Source organism: Ambystoma mexicanum, chromosome 11, assembly GCF_040938575.1.
Source record: "Ambystoma mexicanum isolate Mex_15411 chromosome 11, UKY_AmexF1_1, whole genome shotgun sequence".
In the NCBI taxonomy this organism is placed as follows: domain Eukaryota; kingdom Metazoa; phylum Chordata; class Amphibia; order Caudata; family Ambystomatidae; genus Ambystoma; species Ambystoma mexicanum.
In genome coordinates, this window is record NC_090934.1 from 445,601,512 (window position 1) to 445,626,526 (window position 25,015).

General features: G+C 45.1%; 1 protein-coding gene across 1 annotated transcript in view; it reads right to left on the minus strand.

Annotated features, from left to right (window-relative positions):
* Positions 1-25,015, minus strand: part of LOC138504994 (embryonic protein UVS.2-like) — a 138,243-nt gene that overhangs the window by 4,130 nt on the left and 109,098 nt on the right. The window contains exons 10-11 of the mRNA XM_069625355.1: positions 6,043-6,268; positions 1,440-1,558 (exon numbers count right to left, since the gene is read on the minus strand). Coding sequence (XP_069481456.1) covers positions 1,440-1,558; positions 6,043-6,268 — 345 coding nt within the window. The remainder of the gene's footprint in view (positions 1-1,439; positions 1,559-6,042; positions 6,269-25,015) is intronic.

The window sequence follows — 25,015 nt, forward strand, 5'->3', positions numbered from 1 at the left end:
GGCTGGATTTACTGGCTGGTGAGTAGATGTGATGCAATGGAGTTCCAGGGCAGAGGGTTTGGCCCTCCCTTGGGCCCTCCCCCAGAACGAAAAAAAGAATAGAGTTAATGGAGAGGGCTGGAGGGGTGCCATGTGGGGGACTTAGGACATGGTTTGGGGAGGGCAGAGTGTGAGACACAATTGGGGAAGGAATTGTGGGGGGAAGGTGGGCCTGCAAAAGAAAGTAAAATAGGCCGAAAGGGAAGTTGCTTAAGCTTGGAGAGTATGCAGCCAACATTGCACCCAGAACTGGCACCAAAGTGGTGGTGGCAGATGTGTGAATAACACTGTTAGAGAGTTATTTTGCAATAGAATGCGTTGTGAGATTGCCACATAGAACATGGTAGCAATAGCTGTCATACATTGTTTCATATCGTGGGAGAACATGAGCACATTATGCTGATACATAGCAAATTAAGGTACTACCATGCTATTATGTCAATAGCTGGTGGTAAATGTCCCGAGACTAGGGTGTATGATGGGTGTTCTGGCAAATGGCTGTCTACTGCCTATATAAAACAAACACGTTTGGCTTGGTCAAAGCTTATTTATATAGTTGGTATCCAACAAGACAATACAAAGTTAGTGGTACAAGACACAGGCCCTCATTCCATGTTTGGAGGTAGCCATGGTGCTATTTGCGCCATGGCTGCCTCCAAACCCAGGTCCGTGTCCGGTCTGGGTGAATGAGGAGTTACCGGGACATTCCGATCTGTGCGGACCCGGTAAGTCCCCATTCACCCGACCATTCCCTATTCCCATTTGAGCCCCCATAGGGCTCAATGGGAATGGGGTAGGCGCTAATTACGGGCCTGTTCTTAGCAGGCCCGTAATTAGCGCCCTGGTCCCTTAGCGGGACCTGTAAAGAACGTGTGGTCCGACCACACGTCCTTTGCAGTTCCCTCTAAGGGACCTTGGAATTGGACAGTAAGGGATTAGAGGCACCGGTCTCCTTACCGGTGGTCGGTATCCTTTACCGCCCAACTCGGAATGAGGGCCACAGGTTTGTCTTGAAAAGCAACATGATTTAGCATTAAAGCACTTTCTGTTTTAAAGATGCAGGCCAAGTTGTGGGCAATTGTCTGGAATAGTCTGGGGTCAAAAGGAACCCTTAGATTGATATGGAGGCAAGAAGATCTTCTTCCTTAAATTATGTCGCAGAGTTATTAGGTACTGTTATGCTCTTGTTGATCCAGTAATGCAGTAGTCGTCTCCTGCCATTTTTTAAGTGAAACTACATATTACACATCTCCACTTCTCTGATTTTTCCATTACAAAGCTTTATATAAACTCAGTGACTGGGGAGTGTTTGAAGCCCTCATTAGCAGTCCTCAGGTCTTGACTGGCTTTGTGAAGTGCTTTTTAGAAATGTGCCTGGTAATAGTATACATTGAACTTGCCTTATATCCCACTGGAGCCATAATGATGTAGGTGCAGTCCCTTCCAGGTGTGTAGTTGCTGGGATAGTTTGGTGATGTCATGGTCCCTGGTGAGCTAAGGTAGCTACCACCACATTGTGCTGTGAAATATTTAAACAAATCTAATAAAATATGCATATATGTCAACTCTGACCTGAATCAAAAACATGACCACAACCACATGACCACAACCTTGCCAAATTTGTCTCTAAAATGTTGAGATCTAAAAGGTATGTATACTTGCTTGTCACTGTGCAGCTGTTATAAAGTCTGTTCTTAAACCTTCTTCAATTAAGTCATATTATCATAAAGCACCAGAATACTATCCATTAGAAAACTGGGAGGGTACGCTGGCCAATCAGGAGGCTTGGATCACAGACTGTATTGTAGCGTCCCTTCCCTTCCTACACAGATGCTAATAGTGTCTTTTTTATCAAAGAAAAAAAATGAAAAGTACCTTTGTTGTGAATGCTGATGACATCACAGGAAATGGAAAAATGACTTCACTGACAGCAGCACCGCATAACGCTGAGACATACAACAATTACATGTTCTTCTTTTTAAACAAAAAACACCAGTAGCACCTGTTTAAGAAACTACACGGTTGATAATGACGCTATTAATCTCAGCCGTGGGCCATCCCTATCGGTAACGCACCTTTGCCCATGTTAAAAAGGTTCCCGGTAGGTCGGACACTGCCGGCGACAGCAGCCACGGTAAGCAGACCTACACAGAAGCACCGGCACTGTTATTTACGATGCCGGTGCTTCCTTGTTCCCCAGTCCCATTGAGTCCTGTAGGACCCAATGGGAATGGGGATTAACATTTACTGGCTCCTGACTTCCCGGAACGCCCGGGTCATAATCCCTTGGTAATTCCTGCAAGCCAGGTGCCGGTAAATATTGAAAGTCCAGCAGCAACCTGCCGGTTTTACCCGGATGGCTTCTGCCGGACTTGTAATGAGGCCCATTGTGTTGATATAATGCATCCCATTACATATCAATGGGATAGTTCCCCCGATCTGGTGTATTCTCAATGGTGGGATCCCTACAAAAACCAGAAACAGGGGAACAGCTTGTGGATGCAGTCTGGAAACCCACGTTTCCTGCTTCGCCACCAAATACCATCCAATGTGGAGGCATCTTGGTTTTCTTGAGCATGGTCCTCAATCCTCTCCTTCTCAATTCTGCTGGGCCCCTGACTTTGCCCGCCGACAAGACTCCGCCCTCTCTAGGTCAGCCATGCCAGAAGTATTTCCTGTGGTGCTAAATGAGGGTTGAGCTCTTGGATTATCCACTTTGGCTTTTGTGCCTTAACTGAGATGCTATGGCATGGGCGATACCCCTCAACGATAGAGATTGAACAAATTCAACATTCCTTGATATCAAGCAACTTGATCCTATAACTTGGTGCATTTGTTCATCAGTCTGCATACGTCGGATTGTAAGAGCTTTGCTCCCTATTCACCTTGTCTAACATTGGTTTTAGAACATCAATCACCATTTTCATTATAGATAGTTGGTTAGTACCCAACCCTGAGCTCTCCAGTAAGTTGACCTTGCTAGATAAGGTAGCCATATGGTGAAGGTCAATCTTGGATGCTGCCAAAAGATAGGAAAAGTAGCAAATACAGTTCTCAGTGCTCTCACCACACTTAATATCTCAAAGTGTGATAGATTTGTAGGGTGTCTTTGCAGAGATCCTTTCCTTGTTATGTTGTATGCCTATTTCCAAGGCTGCTATTTATGTGGCTTCTTCTGACTCTCCAGCTTTGTTGATCCATTCAACTTTCCTTTCCTTCTTTGGCAGATGACCTCTCAGTGCATCAGGTGGACTAGAGAGGATTCATGACTTTCCCTTTAATTTCTATTTCCCTTTCACTTTCCCTTTTTCTCTGTCTCACACAATAACAAAAGAAAAGGGTATTCAGAACAGCTCTGTTCCTGAAGTTTGGGACCTGGAGCCCGGGAACAGGTTAGTGGTGACTGTGTGTGTCAGTTGTAACCAACAAACATTGACCTCCCTGGTGGTGCAGGGGTCTCAGCACCACCATAGTTGCTGGTTCATTCAGGTGACAGTTTCCCGAACCCCCCCTCATCCTACACTTAATCTATCATGGTGTATTTTTGCTGTGCAGCTATAAAGTCTGGGTTCCTTGCAGGGATAGGTCAATTATACAGTCCATGATCACTGCTACATTGGAGCTGAACAACTTGCCAGGCTTGAGGGGCTCACTGGAGGTGGACAAGGAAATCTCATACATACTGTTCAGATGGCCTACACCCTGCTGTACTACCACTGCTCCAATATTGCCTTTCCTTTTCACAGAAATGGAATATTTGGTGCATTTTCCAGATTCTATTGTCATTACCCTTTTCTTTGTAACCGGTGGGGATGTGAGCCAGTTTGTAACTTTGCTCTTCATACTTGCACTTACCTTGCGCTGTACCATGCACGAGAAAGTTAGCAAATATAGAATGTTGTTAATAAAATATTAAGCCTCCTCCACAGCCAGGGCAAGGGCAAACCGCAATGTAGCTTATTCCTTTTTGAGGGATGTTAGTGAGCACCATTTCTACCTCCTGGGCTTGTGTATCAGACCCCCTCCCAGATGAGTTCAAAATGGAGGGAGGACACCATGGGCATAATCAGCACCGGAATCTGATCTAAAATTGTTGCACTGGCACGAAGCTAGAGAGAAAACAATCTTACCTTTAGCACATGCCACCTCTGTCGCCTCACCTCGCCATATTGCCACCATCTCACTTCTCCTTAGGCACGGAGTAGCTCAGCAAGGCCATGCACCATATCATAGTTAGGGTTTATCACCTCGAAGAAGGAAGTACATGGGGGGATAGAGGAAAAGACCTGCTAGGGTCCCAGAACATTGGTTCATGCTGCACTACTTCCATTCAACGGGAGAAGTTACTTTTTACACACCATCGATGGTCACTGTTTGCTCATACTATTTGCCAATGGTGACATTAATTCATACAATAGTACACATCATTTCTTCACTGAAAAATTCTGAAATCATAGGCACTGTTTGGCCCCTCCTATTTCTATGTGTCCCATGATAATCTGAGAAGAACTGTAGGGAATGCTCCTCATCAGGACAGACAAACAGAAAGTAAAACACACATCAGCACGCAGCTGCAACCTGCAGCCAATCAGGTGGCTCAGAATGCAGGTTGTACCTACTTGTGTGAACCTTCGTTTACGATATTTGATCAGTTATAAAAAAAGCAACATATTTCTAACTTTTGGTATTTTTTTTTCCTTTTTTTTTCGAAGGTCTCTGTCACCCAGTACACATTGATTTTGGAGTGATATACACAAGTTTATTGGTCTAAAAGCTGCACAAGTCTACTCAGGTGCACACACCAGCCTCCCCATTATATGACTAGTAGTAACACAATGTAGGCTGTATGCCAGCTATTAGAAGCAAACAATATCAACCTTTCCAAACATTCTGTTTGGCTCATCTAATCAGTATTGGGGATTCTGAGCAAATGATTGGCACTGTTACCCAATATTTGTGCATAATCCTCTTTTTCTGCCTGACTCTGCAAATCAGAAGGTTCCTGGATGCTCTGTCAGTCCTTTGCTTTTCCAGCCAGCTTCATCTTGTCCTGAGGTGTCCCGGGTTCTTCCCAGCTTTTCCTGCTTCCTGCCTCTCCACTATGGTCATTTGGTCTTTGGTCACTGCATGTGCCAGCCCCCTCACATATTCTCGTGCCAAACCAAGCTGACAAGGTTTCCAGAAAGCAGCATGGCTGCACCAAATATTTCAGATGACAAACTCGGACCCACAGTGCTCCATCTTTTTTTAAAGATAGGCCTTGCCCACGCCCACTCCACTGGTGCTAAAAGACTTAGGGCCTCATCACGAGTTGGGCGGTAACACCGGCGCTCATAGTGCTGGCGTTATTAGCCCTCCTGCCAAACCCAGTGGCGGTATTAGCGCCGGATCATGGGTTTGGCAGAAGGGGTATTGCCCATTCCCCATTGAGCCCATTCGGGAATTCCCCATTTCCCATTGGGCTCAATGGGGAAATTTTGTGCTTTTACCGTCGGCGGATTTCCTGCCGGCGGTAAATGCGCCGAAAATCGGCAAATTCTCAGCAGATTTCCCCCCAGCTGACAGCTGGGGGGAAATCAGCCGAAGCCATGATTTGGCAGACCCTTAAATGCGGCGGTAACAGCACTACCGCTGCATTCAAGGGCTACCGCCAAACTCGTGATGAGGCCCTTAGTGCTTTGGGGCTGGCCCTCCCAGGTGACTGGTACCCAACTGCCCTTGTTTTAATAGGGATGTGATGTTGTCCTTCCTACCTTATACCTAGAAATCCCATACCCCATGGTAAAATGTTCTGGTGGTGCACAGGGCATACCTGAAGATAAAATAGAGGAGCGTGTGCTGCAGAGATCCACACACAATCACAAGTCTAATGTCATGCTTTCGAAAGAATATAGTGAAGACACTAATGTGATGCAGCAGGTTACAAGAACTGCCAGGTGAATCACACTGGAAGCCAATTGCTGATTCCTTTGTGCATTGATGTGTAATGAGAATGAGGTGTACCTGTACTAAAGGAGGCCTTGAAGCCACTGGCTGTGGTGGAGCCATCAGTCTTAAACTCCACCAACATCACACTTCCGGAAGAGGTAAAAGGCGGGAGTTTGCCAGTTCCACATGCTCTGTTCAGTAAGACCGGGGATGCAACGCTGCCTCCATCATTGATTTTAACATAGTCTGAGGTGCAGTCTGTGGAGGACTGGAGATCAAAGGCATCAAACTTCAAATATACCTGCAGAGACAAAATTGTCAAATGAGACGAGCAACACTTAAACTGACTCCAAAACTCTTCTCAGTCCGCTCTAGATAAGTGCACACATTCCTAATTCCCCTACTAATGATTCTTAAAGTTCAGTAGATCAGTGGCGCTTATTCGGATAAAATACCAACGCATAAAACATAACGGCTAGAGCAATTATGTGTATGTTTCCTGCTGCTACCAGTTTTGTCAATTAAATAGAATGCCACAGGTAGCCAAAGAGGCACTGCACATCCTGTGGCCCATTTATCATGCTTCATGATATGACATCAGTTGAGCTCTAAATCCAATGACATCATAATTAGTGATATCACAAGATCAATGATCCTTATAAATCAAAACATGAAGTCTTCAACACAATTACCCCGTGAATTACATACTGGAACTGCCAATAAATTCAAAGTTATAAGCCATTGTGTGTAGTGAAGAAAAAGGAGTGTGGAGTGGAGTGCTGTTAAACAATTGCTGTACATTTCTCACAACAAAGCATTCCCGGTTTACCAAGAACAGGAAGAAAACGAAGAAATCGAACCTCTCAGGAAACTTAGTTCAGTGTTAAGTGCAAGAGAAGAACCCAGATTTTGAATAATAGATACTGGAGATTCTCAGGAGTGTCACTTTTTGCGACGGTAAGGAGATGTGTGATTGTGTACAGGCATAAGGAGGAGGTCAACGGGCTGAGGCAAGGAAAAGACAGGCCCCTATAAGGGCTCAGAAAAAGCCTATGTAAAAATGAAGTTTTTCAAAAAGCTTTGAATATACGCTTGTGTACTTATGATCTTAACCATTTGAGTAGTTTGTTTCAAATTCTTGAAGGATTTAATATGAAGAACATTCATCCATGATACAGTCTGATAAATTTAGGTGGTGGTCAGGTGGGTTTCATCTGTGGATCTTTGGTTCCTAATGGGTGATTTGGTTTGACGAGGAAATGCAATATTTGACCCTATCTTGGAGAGGCTTTGATGAGTCAGGCACAGATAATACTTACGAAAGTGGGTTCAGACTGACAGTGGCCCTCATCACAAGGGCGGCGGAATGGGTTTACCGGCACCGGTAAAGGTGCTGGTGCCGGTAAACCCATTCTGCCCTACCACGAGATCTGCTCGGGGGACCCGCAATGGGCACCTGGAAAAACCAGGCGTCCATTCCGGGTACCGCGAGGAAACCAGGGAGCTAACAATGGGCCCGTTATTAACGGATCCGTTGTTAGCTCCATCCCCATTCTCATTGAGCCTTATGGGGGCTCGAAGGGGAATAGGGAAGGACAGGGTCCGGGTTCCTCAGACTGGGAATTACCGGGTCTGTCAAGGTTGAGATGACCTGATAAGTCCTCATTTGAGGAACCCGGGCCCGGAATGCGGTAAGGAGGCAACCATGCCGCTAAAACCTGCAAGATGATCAGAAATATTTTTGTGTTTTAACTTGAACACAGTTGCAGCAGGACTACCCAGTAAAGAGTGTGCCTTTAAAATACATTGGGCCTCATTACAAGTCAGGCGTTAAGGGTTTAACGGCGCCGTCGGTGCCGTTAACCCTTAACGCCTGATTAAGAGGTCCCGGGTTTTAACGCCTGCTTTTTGCAGGCGTTAAAACCCATGCCGCAAAGTGACCTTGGTGCTAAGTATGGTGCCGCAATTTGCGGCACCGTACTTAGCGCCTTTCCCCATTCTCATTATGCCCCATGGGGCAAAAATGGGAATGGGGAAGGGCAAATGGTGAATGGGGAATTACCGCCCATGGTCCAGCGCCGGACTTGTAATGAGGGCCATTGACTGTTTTCTGGTTGTGTGTTTTGTTAATCAAATTCACTGTCTGATTGCTTTGTATGAAGTTAATCTGTATAAGGCATTTCGATGCAATGGTCAGGAGGGATTAGAGGAGATATAAGGAATGGAGCGACATAGGTATTCATTCTGTCACGGCACTCCTGACAGTTCCATGTTAAATAGAGTCACACAAAGGCTGGCTGCATAAATCACCATTAAGGAGGAAACAGTGAATCAAACTACTTCTGTATCCTTACACAAATCTGGTTGCTCTCAATACAGGATTATTTTGGCCAGAGGGGAGTTTGCAACTTTCTAGTTAAAAGTGCAGACATAATTACTGCCCCATGCATAATTAGAGAAGACACAATTCTAAATAGTAATAGCTGAAATGACAAAGTGTCTGTGGATGCCTTAACACAATACTGCTAAACCAATCTGTCCTGCAGTTCACAGATGCAGTGGGCGATAACTCTCTGAAAGTACAAGCACATGTTTTTGGGAATAATTCATATGTGAAAGTTGAATGGACAACCTGTGGTCTTCTTGAAGCTCATCTTAACATACTCAAACGTTGGGAAGGTGAGTACTGGCTTGGAGTAGGGTAGTGACAGGCACTAGTGTAGGTGCAGGGCCTCATTGTGAGCATGTCAGTTTGGGTAGAATGATGGTAAAACGGTGGTTATTAAGTTACTTCCACTTTACCACAGCCCCAATACTTCAGGTTTTGTTGTTTAAGTGAAGGATATACCTCAATCAAAAAGCTGGATGCAAATCACGATTTTACCATCAGAAATCAGTAACATTACCAGAGCAAAATTACCACTAATGGAAATGCAGAAAAAATCCCCATTTGGTCAAATGGACTCCAGGAATGGGGATTTACAACTTATTGTCACCTCTCGTAACTCTGTGTAATTCCATGGGACCAAGTGGTCATAGGAGTAATTTGAATGATAATGTTGTGGTTTTACAGCCGTATTGCCTAATGAGACCCATTTATTTATTTATTTATACCACGTGCAATACAAAGCCCGAAAGCATACGGGCACCAACGAAGACAGAACAACAAAAAACATAAACAGAAAGAGACAGGGAGATGGAACAGGCTACAACAGGTCAGTGGTTTAATCAAATAAAAAGGTTTTCAGCCTGTGTTTGAAAAGATGTAGACTAGTGCATGATCTGAGATCCTTCGGAAGGGTATTCCAGATCCGTGGAGCAGCATGCAGAAAATATCTTTGCTCCACATAAGTAAGATGAGATCTTGGGGTTTCAAGAAGGTAGGTGTTGTTAGGTCTCAAAACTCTACGAGCCACCATGCATGAAATGCGGCTAGCCAAAGTCTTGGGCGCTTGCCCAGAAATGCAGTTGTGTGTGATACACATAACGCAATAGGTGACTCGACTGTGAATAGGGAGCCAGTGTAAGGCTCTCCTGGCAGCCGAGACGTGTTTTCTCCTTTGCTGACCTGCATTATTTTGAATCACCTGTATACGGGTCATGTCAGCTTTAGAAATTCCAAGCAGAAGACTGAAACAACAGGCCAAATGTGGCTCCTATAATTGTCCTTGGAACTATGGTGTGATTAGCCAATGAAAGAAAGGACTGTAGATGGGCCAAGAGATTAAGATGGTAACAGGTACTAGACACAGGACCATTAACCTGACTTTTCATGGATAGTTCTTGATCAAAAATCCCCCCAAGTGTCTTGACCTTGTGCTGAGTGACGACATTGCAGTCTGCAATTCTGCAATTCTGAATGAGAGATACTCTGGATCGAGTTTCTTCAGCTGCGTAGCAGTGCCTAGCATCATGAGTTCTGTCCAGGAGCTGTTGAGGGCAAGCTTATTTGCTTGTCTCCATATTTAAAAGAGTTCATAAGTAGAGCTTGAGGAGACTTCCATTGCCTTGTCTTGTACTTCCCTCCACTCTGACTTGATGCCTAGATACATCAACCAAGAAGACCCAAATAGAAATGCTGATTGAAAATGTTTTTCACTCACTATTTGTCACTCTCTATAAGCCAGTTAGCCAGCTTGTAATCAAGTAAGCGAGTTTGTAACTCAGTTAGCCAGCATGTAATCTGAAGAATGCCTACATTTATCACCCTAGCACCCAATTCTAGGCTGCTCAGATTGCAGTCAAAGAAACTTGTGATCCGTGCTGTGAAATGCTTGATGTGTATTGGTTGACATTTCCTTAAATGATTACCTTATCAAATGGGACTCGGATCAGATAGACCCAGCTGGCGTTGTTTGGGTATGCAGACGGATAGTTGGATGACACCAGGGTGCCTGTCACGGTAGAATACCGGCTACTGCACACACCTGCAAGCAAAGATTGAGAAGGAAAAACATTGTAAATTCTAAGTTATTACAATAGCCCTTTTCAAAGAAGCATACAAAAAGTGAGATATGCACATGCTATTTCAAGCTGGTAAGATCTTTGGGGTGCTATAAACTGAAGGCCCCAAGAAAAAAGATATGGGAACCCCCAAGATAGTCTGAATTAGTGGGGAATGGACCACAAATAGAGAAAGTTGCCAGTGTGCTTTGAAGTGAAGTTCTATATCTCACAGATGGAGGTCTTACAGTGTGAGCTAAAGAAGAAGTGTATCAGTGTAATGACCTAAACAAATTAGGATAAGGCCATGACCTTTTATACTTCTATTTGACCAGGAAGTAAAAAATAAATGGTTTTGAAAGGAGGGGATAGTTTCACTAGAACAGGTAGATATATGCTTAACCCCATATTGTCCATTCAGGGAAGGAAACATTGTTCCCAAAAAGTTGTTACAACAGCTGTAAATGTGTAATTTACACATGAGATTAATACTTCAAATTCACGAACTGGAAGTGGAAATTGCTCACATTTCCCAGAGCCTATGTAAATCTCTACCAATGGGCCCTTTAAGGTCGACTAATCGTGGCCCAAGGAAATGTGAGAACATCTTACTTCTTTTTCATTTTATGATTTTGGTGCAAAGAAAATACCCTTCTTTAGATGTAATTTTTAGACAATGCTGATGTATGTTGTCATCTATCTGGTGACTTAAAATCAGAGCAGGAGACGATTTGCATATCTCATTGTAGGAAAGGATTGCATGATTGTTTATTTAAATAGATTCTGCAATAAGAGAGAATGAAAGTGTGCTCGGGTGACAGCATGAGAATGGCTGCATTTTGAGCTTATTGCAATTGTTTCCTGCACAGGGATGCATTTAGAAACACAAGTGGCTTACCTGTGTATAAATTGGAAACCAGTTGTGACACGTTCAACCTTATTGTCCCCTCTCAGTTTTATGTGCCCAACCTCCTATTTAATCTTTACGCACAGCCTCTGGGATGTTTACTGAGAGAGAAGCCATGAGATGCTGTTTGATCATATGCTGGTGACACTTAAAGCCCTCCTTCAGCTTAAAGGGGGGCTTGATACCTTATCTGCATGCTTTTTCTGGTATGTGACTCAAGTCTGAATCTGGATGGACAAAAGTAGGCTCACATTCAAGCCTATCAAAAGTGATATCCTGGTCAGATTCCTTGGGACTACCCTCCAAGCCTTCTTTAGAGGAAAGAATCGTCAGGGGCCCTCTTGATGATCAATTGAATCATGGACTAGAAATCAGAACAGATACTCAAACATGCATTTGTATCAAGTTTCAACTTTTGTAGGGCAGAATGCCAAAGTAAAGAGTAACACAATGTGAAATTGCCTTTACACCCCGTTGTTTTCCAAAAAGTAAATGCTGACTTCAAATTATGGTTTTCAGGTGGTGGTTACTAAGGATTACTATGGAATCCACCTGCCACTAGTAAGTGATGATGCAAGGCTGATTCCGCGTGAATTCATTTGTTTAAAGAACAAGACAAAGAAGGAAAAGAAATGCTCTCACAAGACAGAGAAGGAAAGCATGGCAGCATTGATGTCTTCACTCTATGCCCCTCCTTCGGCTTAGAGCTAATTTTCAATGCCCCTGCAGCATAAATGAACACTGGCTTAACTCCTCCACTCATGCTCCAGTGATTTTCATAGTTTTTGAATGTGGAGGGTGGGGGCGTATTGGGAAATACATGTATGCCTTCCATTTGCCCTCCGTCTTCAAAATCAACTTGGTTTCACGCCAGTATGAGATGATCATGTTGGTGTGAAACCATTGATTTGTTATGGAAACCACAGGCGGTTTCCGTAAGAAAACATTGTAAATGCCACCATCAATGTGTACATGGATGGCAGGCAGCATTTACTCTATTTGCACTGCAGAGTGCAAATAGAGAAGTGTAAGGAGGCTTCCGCCACCTCTTACGCTGCTCATTGCTCTCTGCTGTGTAATTGATGTAATTGATGAACGTATCTGGAGGGGAACTGAAAGCACTTAATGGCAAACGTCAGTTGCCCTCTCAGGAGGATCTAAGTTTAAATAAAAAATTAGCTCCAGTGTATGCAGGAAAATAGGTTGGAAAATAAAATGAAGGATAAAAAGCATTGCACCTTGCTTTCATGCATTAATTCATTTTACACTTCAATCTATTTTAGAATGACCCCTGCTATCTTTTCACTTTTCCCGATCCTAAAACACTGATACCTTTCTTCACATTAAGGCTAGACTATTATAACATGGCTTACCGAGGGCTCCCTAAAGGCGACATCAGGTGTCTCCAATTAATGCAAAATGCTGCAGCCAGGTTGATGATGGGCCTGAGTATTCGAGCCCATGTCTCTACGGCACTGAGGAATTCACATGGTTTCCCAATGGACAAACGGATCATTTTTAAGAACATTTGTTTTGACCACAAGGCATGTGAGGGTTGTGGCCCTGGGTTTCTAATTGATCTGATTTTCCTCATAATCTCTTAAGAAATTTCTACTCACATCAACTTGCTGACCTCACCTAAATAAAAAAAATATAGAGCAGGCAGTGAAACATTTGCTGTCGAGCACTGGAAGACACTTCCTGTCCACTTGCACCATAAAGGGAATATTCGAAATTTAGGAAATGCCTTGAAACCTTCTTATTTGCCACATAATTGGATTATCTGCATTGCAGCTGCTGTATCCACAGCTTTCTGCTAGTGACAAGGCTTTGTTTGACGTGTGTGAGGGCTCTATACATACGGTTAATACGCACATACATACCGCACTGGTAGAGGGTGTTGACTTTAGCAAGATCCAGGTTGCTGAGTCCGTATCTCTGTCCAATTGGAACATTGGGATCTGGCTTGGGGATGATGGTCGCTTTCCCTGAAGTGTTACTGAAAGCAATTCTGGGGATAAGAAAATAGCCTTCCTTTAAATGGTTGCACTGATGTACTGGAGTGCCATACCAGATTATATTTTCAGTTATTTCTTTAACCAGGAAATAAGTAGGCTTTGCAGACAATCATTACTTTGATATGTTCCTTTATTATTGCCTGCCCATCCCACCACAGTTCTGACTAGAATACTCAGAACCACTGACAGATTTACCATCAGTTTTACATCCTTGATATTGGATTTTAAACATTGTGGAAGGAGATGTGAGTGGATTGGGACCTTATGTGAACAAAGGGGTTTCTCCAGTATCTCAAGGAGAAATGTCCTTATGCTTAGGTGAAAATTATTAACAACAATGCAATGGGCCTCATAACAACCGTGGCGGCCACGGTATGAACGTTGCTGGTAAGAGACTGGCACTGTTCATACCGGCCCGCACATTACAAGTTCTGCTACGGTCCCGCTCTGTACGCCTGGCCAGACCAAACATGCAGAGCGGGACCCGCTAGCAGTACAGGATGCTAACAACGGGCTAGTTAATGACGTGCCCATTGTAAGCATCCTCCCCATTTCCTTTGAGCCCTACGGGGGCTCAAATAGGAATGGGGACGTACCGGGTCCGGTCCGGGTCCCGCAAAAGAGAATTACCGGGCCCTCCAAGGTTGAAATGGCCCGGTAAATCCCCTTTTGTAGGACCCGGACCCGAGTATGGGTTTAGCCATGCCACCAAAAACGGCATGGCTACCTCCAAACTCGTAATTCCTCTCTTCTAACATGACCAATCTTTCTGCTCCTTCTGTTAGCAATACAGTAATTTTGGCTTCTGTGCATTAAACGGACAAACGGAAGGCATTCGGAGGTGTGCATTTCACGCTCATGTCTTGCATGTGGCCTAAGTGCGCAAGGTGACTGGTACATATTGCAATCAGTAAGTACAAGATAGAAATGAAAATAAGCCTTTCCATGAGATACACTCGTGAGGAATACCTAACGACGACTGGTGCATGCACCGAGGGAAGGGAATGTAGACTCCTCTCTCTCTGTATAGGAATTTTATTGCACAGCAACTGACTTATCAGCTAAGTATGCCCAATGGAAAACCCTCACCATACCATGTAACACCATGGAGCTGGGATTATCTTTGTTTCTTGGCACTCATCCCTAACACATTGGGTCACAAGTTCAGCATTGTGTATTAAAAGTGGTGGTAATTCTGTTACTGCACTGCCGAACAACAAGTTTGAACTTGACATGGGGGATTTTCCTCCAGCATCATGCTGAAATTAAATCCTCCACTTTATGGTCAAAAGTCGGTGCCACAATCCCTATGTAACGCTCACCTGACTCCCACGGGGGCGCTGGCCTGGTTCGCGCTGCTGTGACCTCGTCTAAGCTGATGCGCAGGGTTCAGAAGACGGACTGGACCGGGCCCCAGATCTGGCTTGTCTGACTCGCAGAAGTATCCTTCTGTAGGTGAGAGTAGGGGGTTAACTGTCTGCGGGGTAATGCAATCGGCCTCCCACTTACCCCTCTCACCCTCCTCAAAACCCTTCTGTGCTTCCCCGTAGCGTCTCACCTTAGGGTCTGGAAGGACGAGCTCTCCATCCTGCTTCTGATGCAGGGGCGCGTTGGTATCCAGTTACGTCACTGGATTTTCGGATGGGTGAGAACCAAACTTGCTTGGCTTCCAGGTAAGTTTTTCTATAAGTGGTTCCCCTTGTGTGCATGCATTAATGTTCTAATGCTAGTGTCTTTTTCCCCATAGGGGCTGGGGTACGGAATGCCGGGGAACAGGCACCGACCCGAGGTGAGCGGTGAAATCCTTGTGGAAATCAGGTAAGTCTTTAATGAGTGTTTTGGTAATGTCTTTTCATTCACTCATTAACGCTGATGTCTTTTTCCCCTTAGGGGCCGGGGTCCGAAAATGCCTGGATGCGGCAAAATGAAAAGGGAATGACCCAACAGGTAAGTCTTGACATGGAGTTTTAGCTTCCCTTTTCCCTTCTTTCTCTCACCTTTGTTCTTGTCTTTTTCTCCCTAGGCGCGGGGGCGCGACTGAGAATCCGGATGGTCGCTGCTGAACATGGAGGCGCCCTGTAAAGGTGAGTAGAATGCGGCGCTGCAGCGATCAATGCGATGTGCTTTTAAAAATAAATGTCTTCCTTTTCAGGATTGTCGCCGAAATGTCTCTGGGATGCAGATTTAGCAGGTGAGGCCTTTTCCTTCTTCTGTTCTCTTGTTCCCTTCCTTTGCAGGTGATTCAGGATGCTGGCAGGTGTGGCAGAAGTCAAGATGCAGGAGCAGACACGGTGAGCGTCCAGCTGCTAGATGCAGAACAAAGCGAAGCACGTGTGGCTGATCGGGTGTGGTTTAAATAGCCTTGGAAGAAGTTCCTAGAATGTGTCCTTCCTACAATCAGGTATGTATCCTTCCCCGACCACGCCCGGGTGGTAAATGAGTCCCACAGGTAAAGTAGTTCCTTTCAGACCTCAAGGAGGCTGGGGTTCTGCAGCATGGTCTGCATCAGGTAAGTGCACCCAAACACTTTCATAATGAGCCTGGCGCCTATGGCGCCAGGACTGACGTTTTCTATGAGCTAGGCGCCATAGGCGCCAGGACGCTGTCCAAAGGGCCCCTATAAGGGGTTGCTGGGACCTTCCCCGGGGACTTGATGTCTGCTTTCGGGGACGCAGGGCCTGAGCCGGCTCCCCGGGAGCGGGCATCGTGACAGCACTCCCCCCCAAGGCCCCTCCCAAGGTTGTTCCCTCCGGGGGTTTTGGTTTGTTTGGGACGAGTCGGTGGAATTTCCTGACTAATCGAGGTGCATGCACATGGTCACTGGGTTCCCACGACCTCTCCTGAGGTCCGTACCCCTTCCAATGAGTTAGGTAGAAAAGCTTTGACCTAAACATTTTTGAATCTAAAATGTTCTTCACTTCGAATTCGGGTTCCCCATCTATTGGAATAGGTTCTGGAGGTTTGAGTAGTCGGGTTCCGGGTACCACTGGTTTCAGAAGTGACACATGAAAAACAGGGTGAATTCGCATATTAGCTGGTAAATCAAGTTTAACTGCTACTGGGTTAATTATTGCCGTAATAGAATAAGGTCCCAGATATTTTGGGTTAAAAGTTCGAGGCCCTTTGAGCGGTAAATGTCTGGTAGCTAACCACACTTGATCCCCAATCTGATATGGAGGTGCTTCACTCCGATGTAGGTCAGCATTCTCCTTGTATTTTCTCTTGGCTTGTTGTAAATGCGTGGTTGCCTCTTTGAAGGCTCGGGTAATGGTAGAATGCAGATGTTCTACTGCGGGCACTGCGAGGTTCTGAGGTGAGTCGAGGTTTGAGGTTCGAGGGTGATGTCCAAACAAGGTATAAAAAGGACTATGGCCAGTTCCAGAGTGTACCGAATTATTATATGCGTATTCGGCTATCCAAAGAATGTCTTTCCAGTTGCTTTCAGATTGCTGTAACATACACCGTAAGTACTGCTCAAGGGTCTGATTTGTCCTCTCAGTCTGACCATCGGTCTGAGGGTGGTGACTGGTCGATAATCTTACGTCGATTTGTGCCATTTGACAACATTTGCACCAGAAGTGGGAAATGAATTGGCTTCCCCGGTCAGAGATTAGTATAGATGGGAATCCATGTAGCCGAACAATATTTTCGAGGAATTCTTTGGCTAGGACAGAAGCTGAAGGTAAACCTTTCAAAGGAATGAAGTGGGCCATTTTGGAAAACAAATCCACAATTACCAGAATGGTATTGTATCCCGAACAAGCAGGCAAGTCCATAATAAAATCCATTGATAGGGTGTGCCAGGGTGCTGGCGGTATGTCTAGAGGTTGAAGGAGACCGGCTGGTCTTTTCTTTTGACCTTTATTTTGGGCGCAAACACCACAGGACATCACAAAAGATTTAACATCTTTTCGCCAAGAGGGCCACCAGAATTGTCGTTTCACCTTTTCCATTGTCTTGGCAATACCGGGGTGTCCCTCTATTAATGTATCATGATAACCTGAAATAACTAGTTCGTGTAAATCCTTGTGTGGCAGGAATAAGCGTCCTTGGTAATAAGGTAAACCATTATCTATGGTAAAGTCTGATCCCTTTTGTATCCAATTCTGTAGGACTGTAGGGTCCAGGAGTTGTTTCACTCTGACTTGAATGTCTTCAAGCGTCTGTAACAAAGTCATGCCTAGAATTCTCTCTTTGGGAATTATTGGTACTGGTTCTGAGTTTGTATCAGATTCTCCCATTCCAATTCGGGATAAGGTGTCTGCTTTGCCGTTCTTGCAGCCAGGTCGATAGGTAATCACGAAATCAAATTCAGCGAAAAACAAAGCCCATCGGAGCTGGCGTGATGACTGAGCCTTGGCGGTTTCCAAATACTGTAAATTCTGGTGATCAGTGATCACTGTGAGGGTATGTCGAGCACCAAGCAGGTAATGCCGCCAGGCTTTAAAAGCGGACTTTATGGCTAACAGTTCTTTGTCAGTGATTGCGTAATTAATCTCTGGTGCCGAGAATTTTCTGGACCAAAATGCTACGGGATGCAGTTGGTTGGTTTCAGGATCTCTTTGAGACAGAACTGCTCCCATGGCTAGGCTGGATGCGTCAGTTTCGACGACATACGGGAGGTCTGGACGTGGGTGTTTCAATATAGGTGCAGAGGTAAACTTAGCTTTTAAATCCTGGAAGGCCTGCTCGGCTTCTTCAGACCATTCAAAACGTTTATTTTTCCTCAAGAGTGCAGTAATGGGTTGTACTATGCGTGAAAATTCCGGGATAAACCTGCGATAGAAATTGGCAAAGCCGAGCATGCTTTGAACCCCTTTTACAGAGCTAGGTGATGGCCATTTGAGGATGGCATCCACTTTTCTTGAGTCCATTCGGACTCCTTTGGGTGTCAGGATGAAACCGAGAAACTCAACTTCTGTGGTATGGAAAACACATTTTTCCAGTTTAGCAAATAGTTTGTGTTGGCGCAGTTTTTCCAGAACTGCCCTAACGTGTTTTCTGTGATCAGATTCCGAAGAGGAGTACACTAGAATGTCATCGATATAGACGACAACACAAACATCGATGAGTTCCCGAAGGACATCATTCATGAAGAATTGGAAGGCAGCAGGCACATTGCACAACCCGAAAGGCATTACCTGGTATTCGAATAATCCATATTTTGTACGGAAGGCTGTTTTCCATTTGTCGCCTTCTTTTACTCACACCAGATGATATGCCCCCCGGAGATCTAACTTGCTGTATATGCAAGCGTCCTTCACCTGGTCAAGGAGTTCAGGAATCAGAGGCAGAGGATAACAGTTTTTAACCGTTATCTGGTTCAATGCGCGGTAATCGATACAAGTTCTAAGGTTGCCTTCTTTTTTAGGCACGAAGAACAAAGCCGAGGATGCCAGGGACTTTGACGGGCGAATAAAACCATTGGCGAGGTATTGATCCAAATATTGTCTCAAATGCTGGTTCTCAGGTTCGGTAAGGGCATAAATCCTGCTACAAGGGGGTTGTGCACCGGGCACCAGATCAATTTGGCAATCGTACGATCAGTGAGGAGGTAACGTGTTGGCCTGTTCCTTTTGGAAGACGTCCTGAAAGTCCTGGTATTCCGGAGGTAATTGCATGGAGGCAGAGGTTACAGATGCTAGATTAATCTTCAGGTTTTCTGGGTAGCAGGTTTGTGCACAATCCGGGAAGGTTATTCTCTTAGCTCGCCAATCAATTCGAGGATTATGTGTCTCTAACCAAGGAATTCCAAGAGTAACCTGAAACTGTGGAGCCTTGATTACATCAAACACAACTGCCTCCCGAAGGCCGTCAGGACCAATAAGAGTCACCTAGTAGTGGAATGTGTTACCGGTCCAGAGGCAATTTCAGTTCCATCGACTATGGTGATGACATCTTTGCTGGTTTTAGGACGGAGAGGGAGGTTAATCCTAGAGACCAATGCACGATCCACATAGTTTCCAATAGCCCCACTATCGATGTATGCCTTTATTGCATGCAACCGCTTAGGCTTTTCTGGATCTACGAGAACCATTGGCACAATGAAATGCGAGGTCTGAGAGTTAGTTTTCAAGCTCGGCAAGCGGACCCCTACGCTTGTCGGGCTGAGTCGTTTCCCGAAACAAAGTCTTCATGGTTTTTATCAGCGTCTCCTACTGCTTTTCGGGGCGGTTTTGCCGGGCAATCTCGTAGAAAGTGTCCAGAGTTCCCACAATAAAGACATCATTTTAACTGCCGCCTCCTTTCACGTTCCTTTTGAGTTAAGGGTTCTTTAACCCCTCCAATTTGCATAGGCTCAGAGACATCAACTCCCTTGGGGTTAGCGTGGGTCTTGACCAACACCCGGGTCTCAAACCTGGACCGATCTGTTTTTCTGTTTTGAAGTCTGTGATCCAATTGGACCACTAAGTCTATATATTTTGTGCATTCTTGGGGCGGATTTACAACTTGGGCGAAGACATCTTTAAGTTCTCCGCATAGACCTCGATAAAATAACGTGACTCTTTTATCCTCTGCCCATCCCGTTTCCACAATTAGTCTATTAAAGGTTGCAATATAGGATAGGAGGTCCTGATTGCCCTGTCGCAGGGATAGAAGTTCGTCATCCAGAGCCTGCCCCTGAGAGTGTCGAGCAAATAACCTTTCCATGCTTGCTTGAAATCCTTGAAAATCACAGAGAATCGGGTCATCTTGAGTAACCAGTGGAACTGACCAATCGGCAGCGCAGCCGCTGAGATATGACAATACAAAGGCTACTTTGGTCTGATCATTAGAGAAGGCCCCAGGTCTGCATAGGAAGTGCAAACGACACTGATCCATGAATACGGCGAATCGTTTAGGGTCCCCAGCAAAGCGTTCAGGTGGGGCCAGCGGCATGTTTCCAGCTAGATTAATCTGCACAGGGTTACTGGGAACCACAGGAGCGGGGTTCCCTCCGGAACAGGGTAGAGGAGTTTGTCCAGCTTGACCTTGCAAAAGCTGTCTGGCCAGGTCATCAGTTCTTTCCTTTGATATTATTAATTCCCTCTTGAGGGCATTAGTCTCTTGACGAGCAGCATGTACTTCGGCCCGTAATTCCCCCAGTAATTGGGCCAACTGATCAGTCTCAGAAGTTTCCATAGCGCCTGGGTGGGAATTTGTAGGAAGGCTTTGCGTTCTGTAACACTCACCTGACTCCCACGGGGGTGCTGGCCTGGTTCGCGCTGCTGTGACCTCGTCTAAGGTGATGCGCAGGGTTCGGAAGACGGACTGGAGATCTGGCTTGTCTGACTCGCAGAAGTATCCTTCTGTAGGTGAGAGTAGGGGGTTAACTGTCTGCGGGGTAATGCAATCGGCCTCCCACTTACCCCTCTCACCCTCCTCAAAACCCTTCTGTGCTTCCCCATAGCGTCTCACCTTAGGGTCTGGAAGGACGAGCTCTCCATCCTGCTTCTGATGCAGGGGCGCGTTGGTATCCAGTTACGTCACTGGATTTTCGGATGGGTGAGAACCAAACTTGCTTGGCTTCCAGGTAAGTTTTTCTGTAAGTGGTTCCCCTTGTGTCCATGCATTAATGTTCTAATGCTAGTGTCTTTTTCCCCATAGGGGCCGGGGTACGGAATGCCGGGTAACAGGCACCGACCCGAGGTGAGCGGTGAAATCCTTGTGGAAATCAGGTAAGTCTTTAATGAGTGTTTTGGTAATGTCTTTTCATTCACTCATTAACGCTGATGTCTTTTTCCCCTTAGGGGCCGGGGTCCGAAAAGGCCTGGATGCGGCGCGGACCCAAAATGAAAAGAGAATGACCCAACAGGTAAGTCTTGACATGGAGTTTTAGCTTCCCCTTTCCCTTCTTTCTCTCACCTTTGTTCTTGTCTTTTTCTCCCTAGGCGCGGGGACGCGACTGCGAATCCGGATGGTCGCTGCTGAACATGGAGGCGCCCTGTAAAGGTGAGTAGAATGCGGCGCTGCAGCGATCGATGCAATGTGCTTTTAAAAATAAATGTCTTCCTTTTCAGGATTGTCAGCGAAATGTCTCTGGGATGCAGATTTAGCAGGTGAGGCCTTTTCCTTCTTCTGTTCTCTTGTTCCCTTCCTTTGCAGGTGATTCAGGATGCTGACAGGTGTGGCAGAAGTCAAGATGCAGGAGCAGACACGGTGAGCGTCCAGCTGCTAGATGCAGAACAACGCGAAGCACGTGTGGCTGATCGGGTGTGGTTTAAATAGCCTTGGAAGAAGTTCCTAGAATGTGTCCTTCCTCCAATCAGGTATGTATCCTTCCCCGACCACGCCCGGGTGGTAAATGAGTCCCACAGGTAAAGTAGTTCCTTTCAGACCTCAAGGAGGCCGGGGTTCTGCAGCATGGTCTGCATCAGGTAAGTGCACCCAAATACTTTCATAATGAGCCTGGCGCCTATGGCGCCAGGACTGACGTTTTCTTTGAGCCTGGCGCCATAGGCGCCAGGACGCTGTCCAAAGGGCCCTTATAAGGGGTTGCTGGGACCTTCCCCGGGGACTTGATGTCCGCTTTCGGGGACGCAGGGCCTGAGCCGGCTCCCCGGGAGCGGGCATCGTGACACCCTATGGAGTCCTACGGTCTCCAAAAACGGGGATTACCAGCACCCTTCAACCACTTGTAGTCCTGTGGGAAACCCACAGAACCAAGTGGTTGTAACGGTAAACAAGTTGGCAGTGATGTGTTGAATTTACTGCCGAATTACCACCAGATTCATAATGTGAGCCATTGTTCTCATTGCACACGGGGATTCAAACTCCATTGAGACATCTCCTTCCTTAATCCGTCATCTATTTGCTGCATCTCCACCCCTGATCCAGCCTCAAAACTGGTAGGCACATTCATAAACTTTTCTATTTCAGTTGCAGTCCCATCCTTAATCATGTAAAACACTTCATACTGTTTCTACAGTTATCGTATGCCTTTACGTTTGGGCACAATATAAACAACCCTTAACATAACATAACATTCTGGATCGCAGAGCTTCTTTTATCATGTCATTGACATTGACTAATAGACATGCATGACTATTTGTGAGGGGAAAACCTTGAACCATACAGTTAAAAAGTGCCAGTCTCTCAACTAAGGTTTACCTTGGGTAGTGCATCATGGACAAGTAGTCGTACTCCAGGCCCAAGTTATTGGTGTCTACTTTGATGAAATTGCCCATGTCACCTGTCAAAATTAAGACAACTAACTGAGCCTGAGAAGGAGGGAAAGACAAGAATACTGCTTTACAGAGATAAGCAACTGAGCATTTCACATCTGTGTACTCTCCTTGTACCCTGATCAGTTTTTTTTTTTATGTGTGTATTTCTATTGCAGATGCTAGTACCAATTTGTGTAAGTGACCTGCTGTTTGCTCCTGGTCAATACATATATTTATTGAAACACTTGAAGATTTTGACACATAATATATATATCTATTTACTTCATATAAACAAACATTGCCTGCCTTCCTCTTCTTTGGAGCCAGAAGAATTTTCACTATGGGTAGCTGTATTAATGTATAGAGCTACTAAATTCTAAAGTGAGACATCAAGTACAACCACTCACAATAGCTGCTGGGTGCATCATGATGTGGTGAGCCCACTTAGATGAAATAACTTGAAATGATGGATTGTTTAAATTGTTCATAAGTTGACTAAAGTTAAGGCTTGTGATATCTAGGGACATAATGCACACCCGTGCTGCTCCTTTGTTGCAGAGGCCTCACACTAAACAAGCACCCCCATATTAAGCAAAGACCCATTTTTGGCTAGTTGTGGTGGCATGTCAGGGGTCTCTCATCAAGTTTTGCACGGGCTTCCACATTCTTATTTATGCTACTGGCGACATTCCACAGGTGCATAACTGAAAGCGGCAGATGGCTGATCACAATCCTTATCGTTTCAGTTTTAGAGTGTTTATGGGAGTCCAAGGAACGTGAATCAGCCACGGCATGTTACTCTGCTTCTGCCACAATCTTGTGATCATTGAATGTGTCACACTACCACCTTCAAGAGTGTATTATGTTGAGATATTTTGATTTATGAAATTTAAGGTAAGGTGGTTGCTCTGCAGGAACGTGTGTTCCGATTAACATACACACTTTCCAAAAATACATTTTAGTGAGCGTTTGGCATTCCTTTCAATTTGATTAATAGAGTGGTAAATAGAGAGCTACTGTGGTTTGAATGCTCACATACGCTCATCTCAGGAGGGTATAGCCTGCCTGTGGCCGATGCTATTATTCACATCCTGTATATCGAATTATCTAAGGATGTCTCGACACATGGCACAGACATCCTAACTATGTGATCCATGCACACCTCTTAAAAAACTATACCTGGAAACCCCCAACAGTGCTATTTGCTGCTTCCATTTTCTTACAGGGATATATCAAAAGAACAAAACAGGAATATGCAGACTGTACATCCTCAAATAAATAACTTCTATCTAAAAAGAATTTATTTGTCTATTATAGGTTTTGATGATGTGCTTTGCTCTGAAAGACAAGTGTAACATTCTTATTAAGGCTCTAATACATACTGGAAGTGTTCCTGCGAAATGAACATTGCTTTATTTGTAAAATAACCAGCTTCAAGTGTTAATACAATTAATCACTGCAATTTGTATTAGCTCATTGCAGAGAATACAAACAATTCCCTCCTTCTAAATGTCCTTCATAGATAGAAAGGATTATGCTCAGATTTAAAATAATGAACTGTTTCTTCTGTGAGCACTAAGGCAACGCTTATCAGTGAATGATGTTCACTAATTTGAATGAGTGCTGTTGAACCTAAACATTCATTACAGTATGCAAAAGCATTACTAATAAGTAATACAAAATGTAAAATAATAAGCACAATGGTAGAGTCTGCAGCCTGGTCCTCTGGTCCATTGGATGGCCTGTCAAAACCCCAGCACCACTTAAAGAGCATATTTGCATTTGCTTACATCTCCACTTAAAGACAAGACTCCCTCTGTGTTATGGTGACATTTCTGCAGGATACATTGAATAATCATATACTCCTCTAAATACAAGGCGGGTAATGTTGGTGAGATGCCTCTGTCTTTAGTTCTCTCATTCGTCTGTTACCTTTAAGATATAGGTCTTATCTATGGTCAGCCTGATGTCAGCAAAGGCTGCAATGGCTCTAGCAAATGTGCACCTGGCAAATCAACTCTCACCCGCGCATGAATAGAGCAACAGAGGCATAGAGCTAGTACTAGAGTGTGTGAGAGAAACAGAGAGAGAGAGTGAGAGAGAGACAGAGACAGAGAGAGAAACAATATCAGACTTCATCACACTGAACTAATAATAGCAAGACCACCCAGACTCTTGAGGGCTAGTAGATGATTCATGTGTAGCTTGAATGTCAGAACACAAAGACATTGGGCCTCATTAAGACCCTGGCGGTACGGAGTGAACGGCGCCGTAAAAGGTGACGGCGCCGTTCACTCCGTACCGCCACATTACGAGTTCCCCTCGCGGGACACGGTAAGCATGCCTGGGAAAACCAGGCGTGCTTACCGGGTCCCGCGAGGGGAAGAGGGAGCAAACAACAGGCCATCTCATAATGGCCCGTTGTTTGCTCCCTCTCCCATTCCCATTCAGCCCTATGGGGGCTGAAATGGTAATGGGGAAGGACCGTGTCCGGGTCCGTGGAGGGAGGAATTACCGGGCCTTCCGAACTTGGA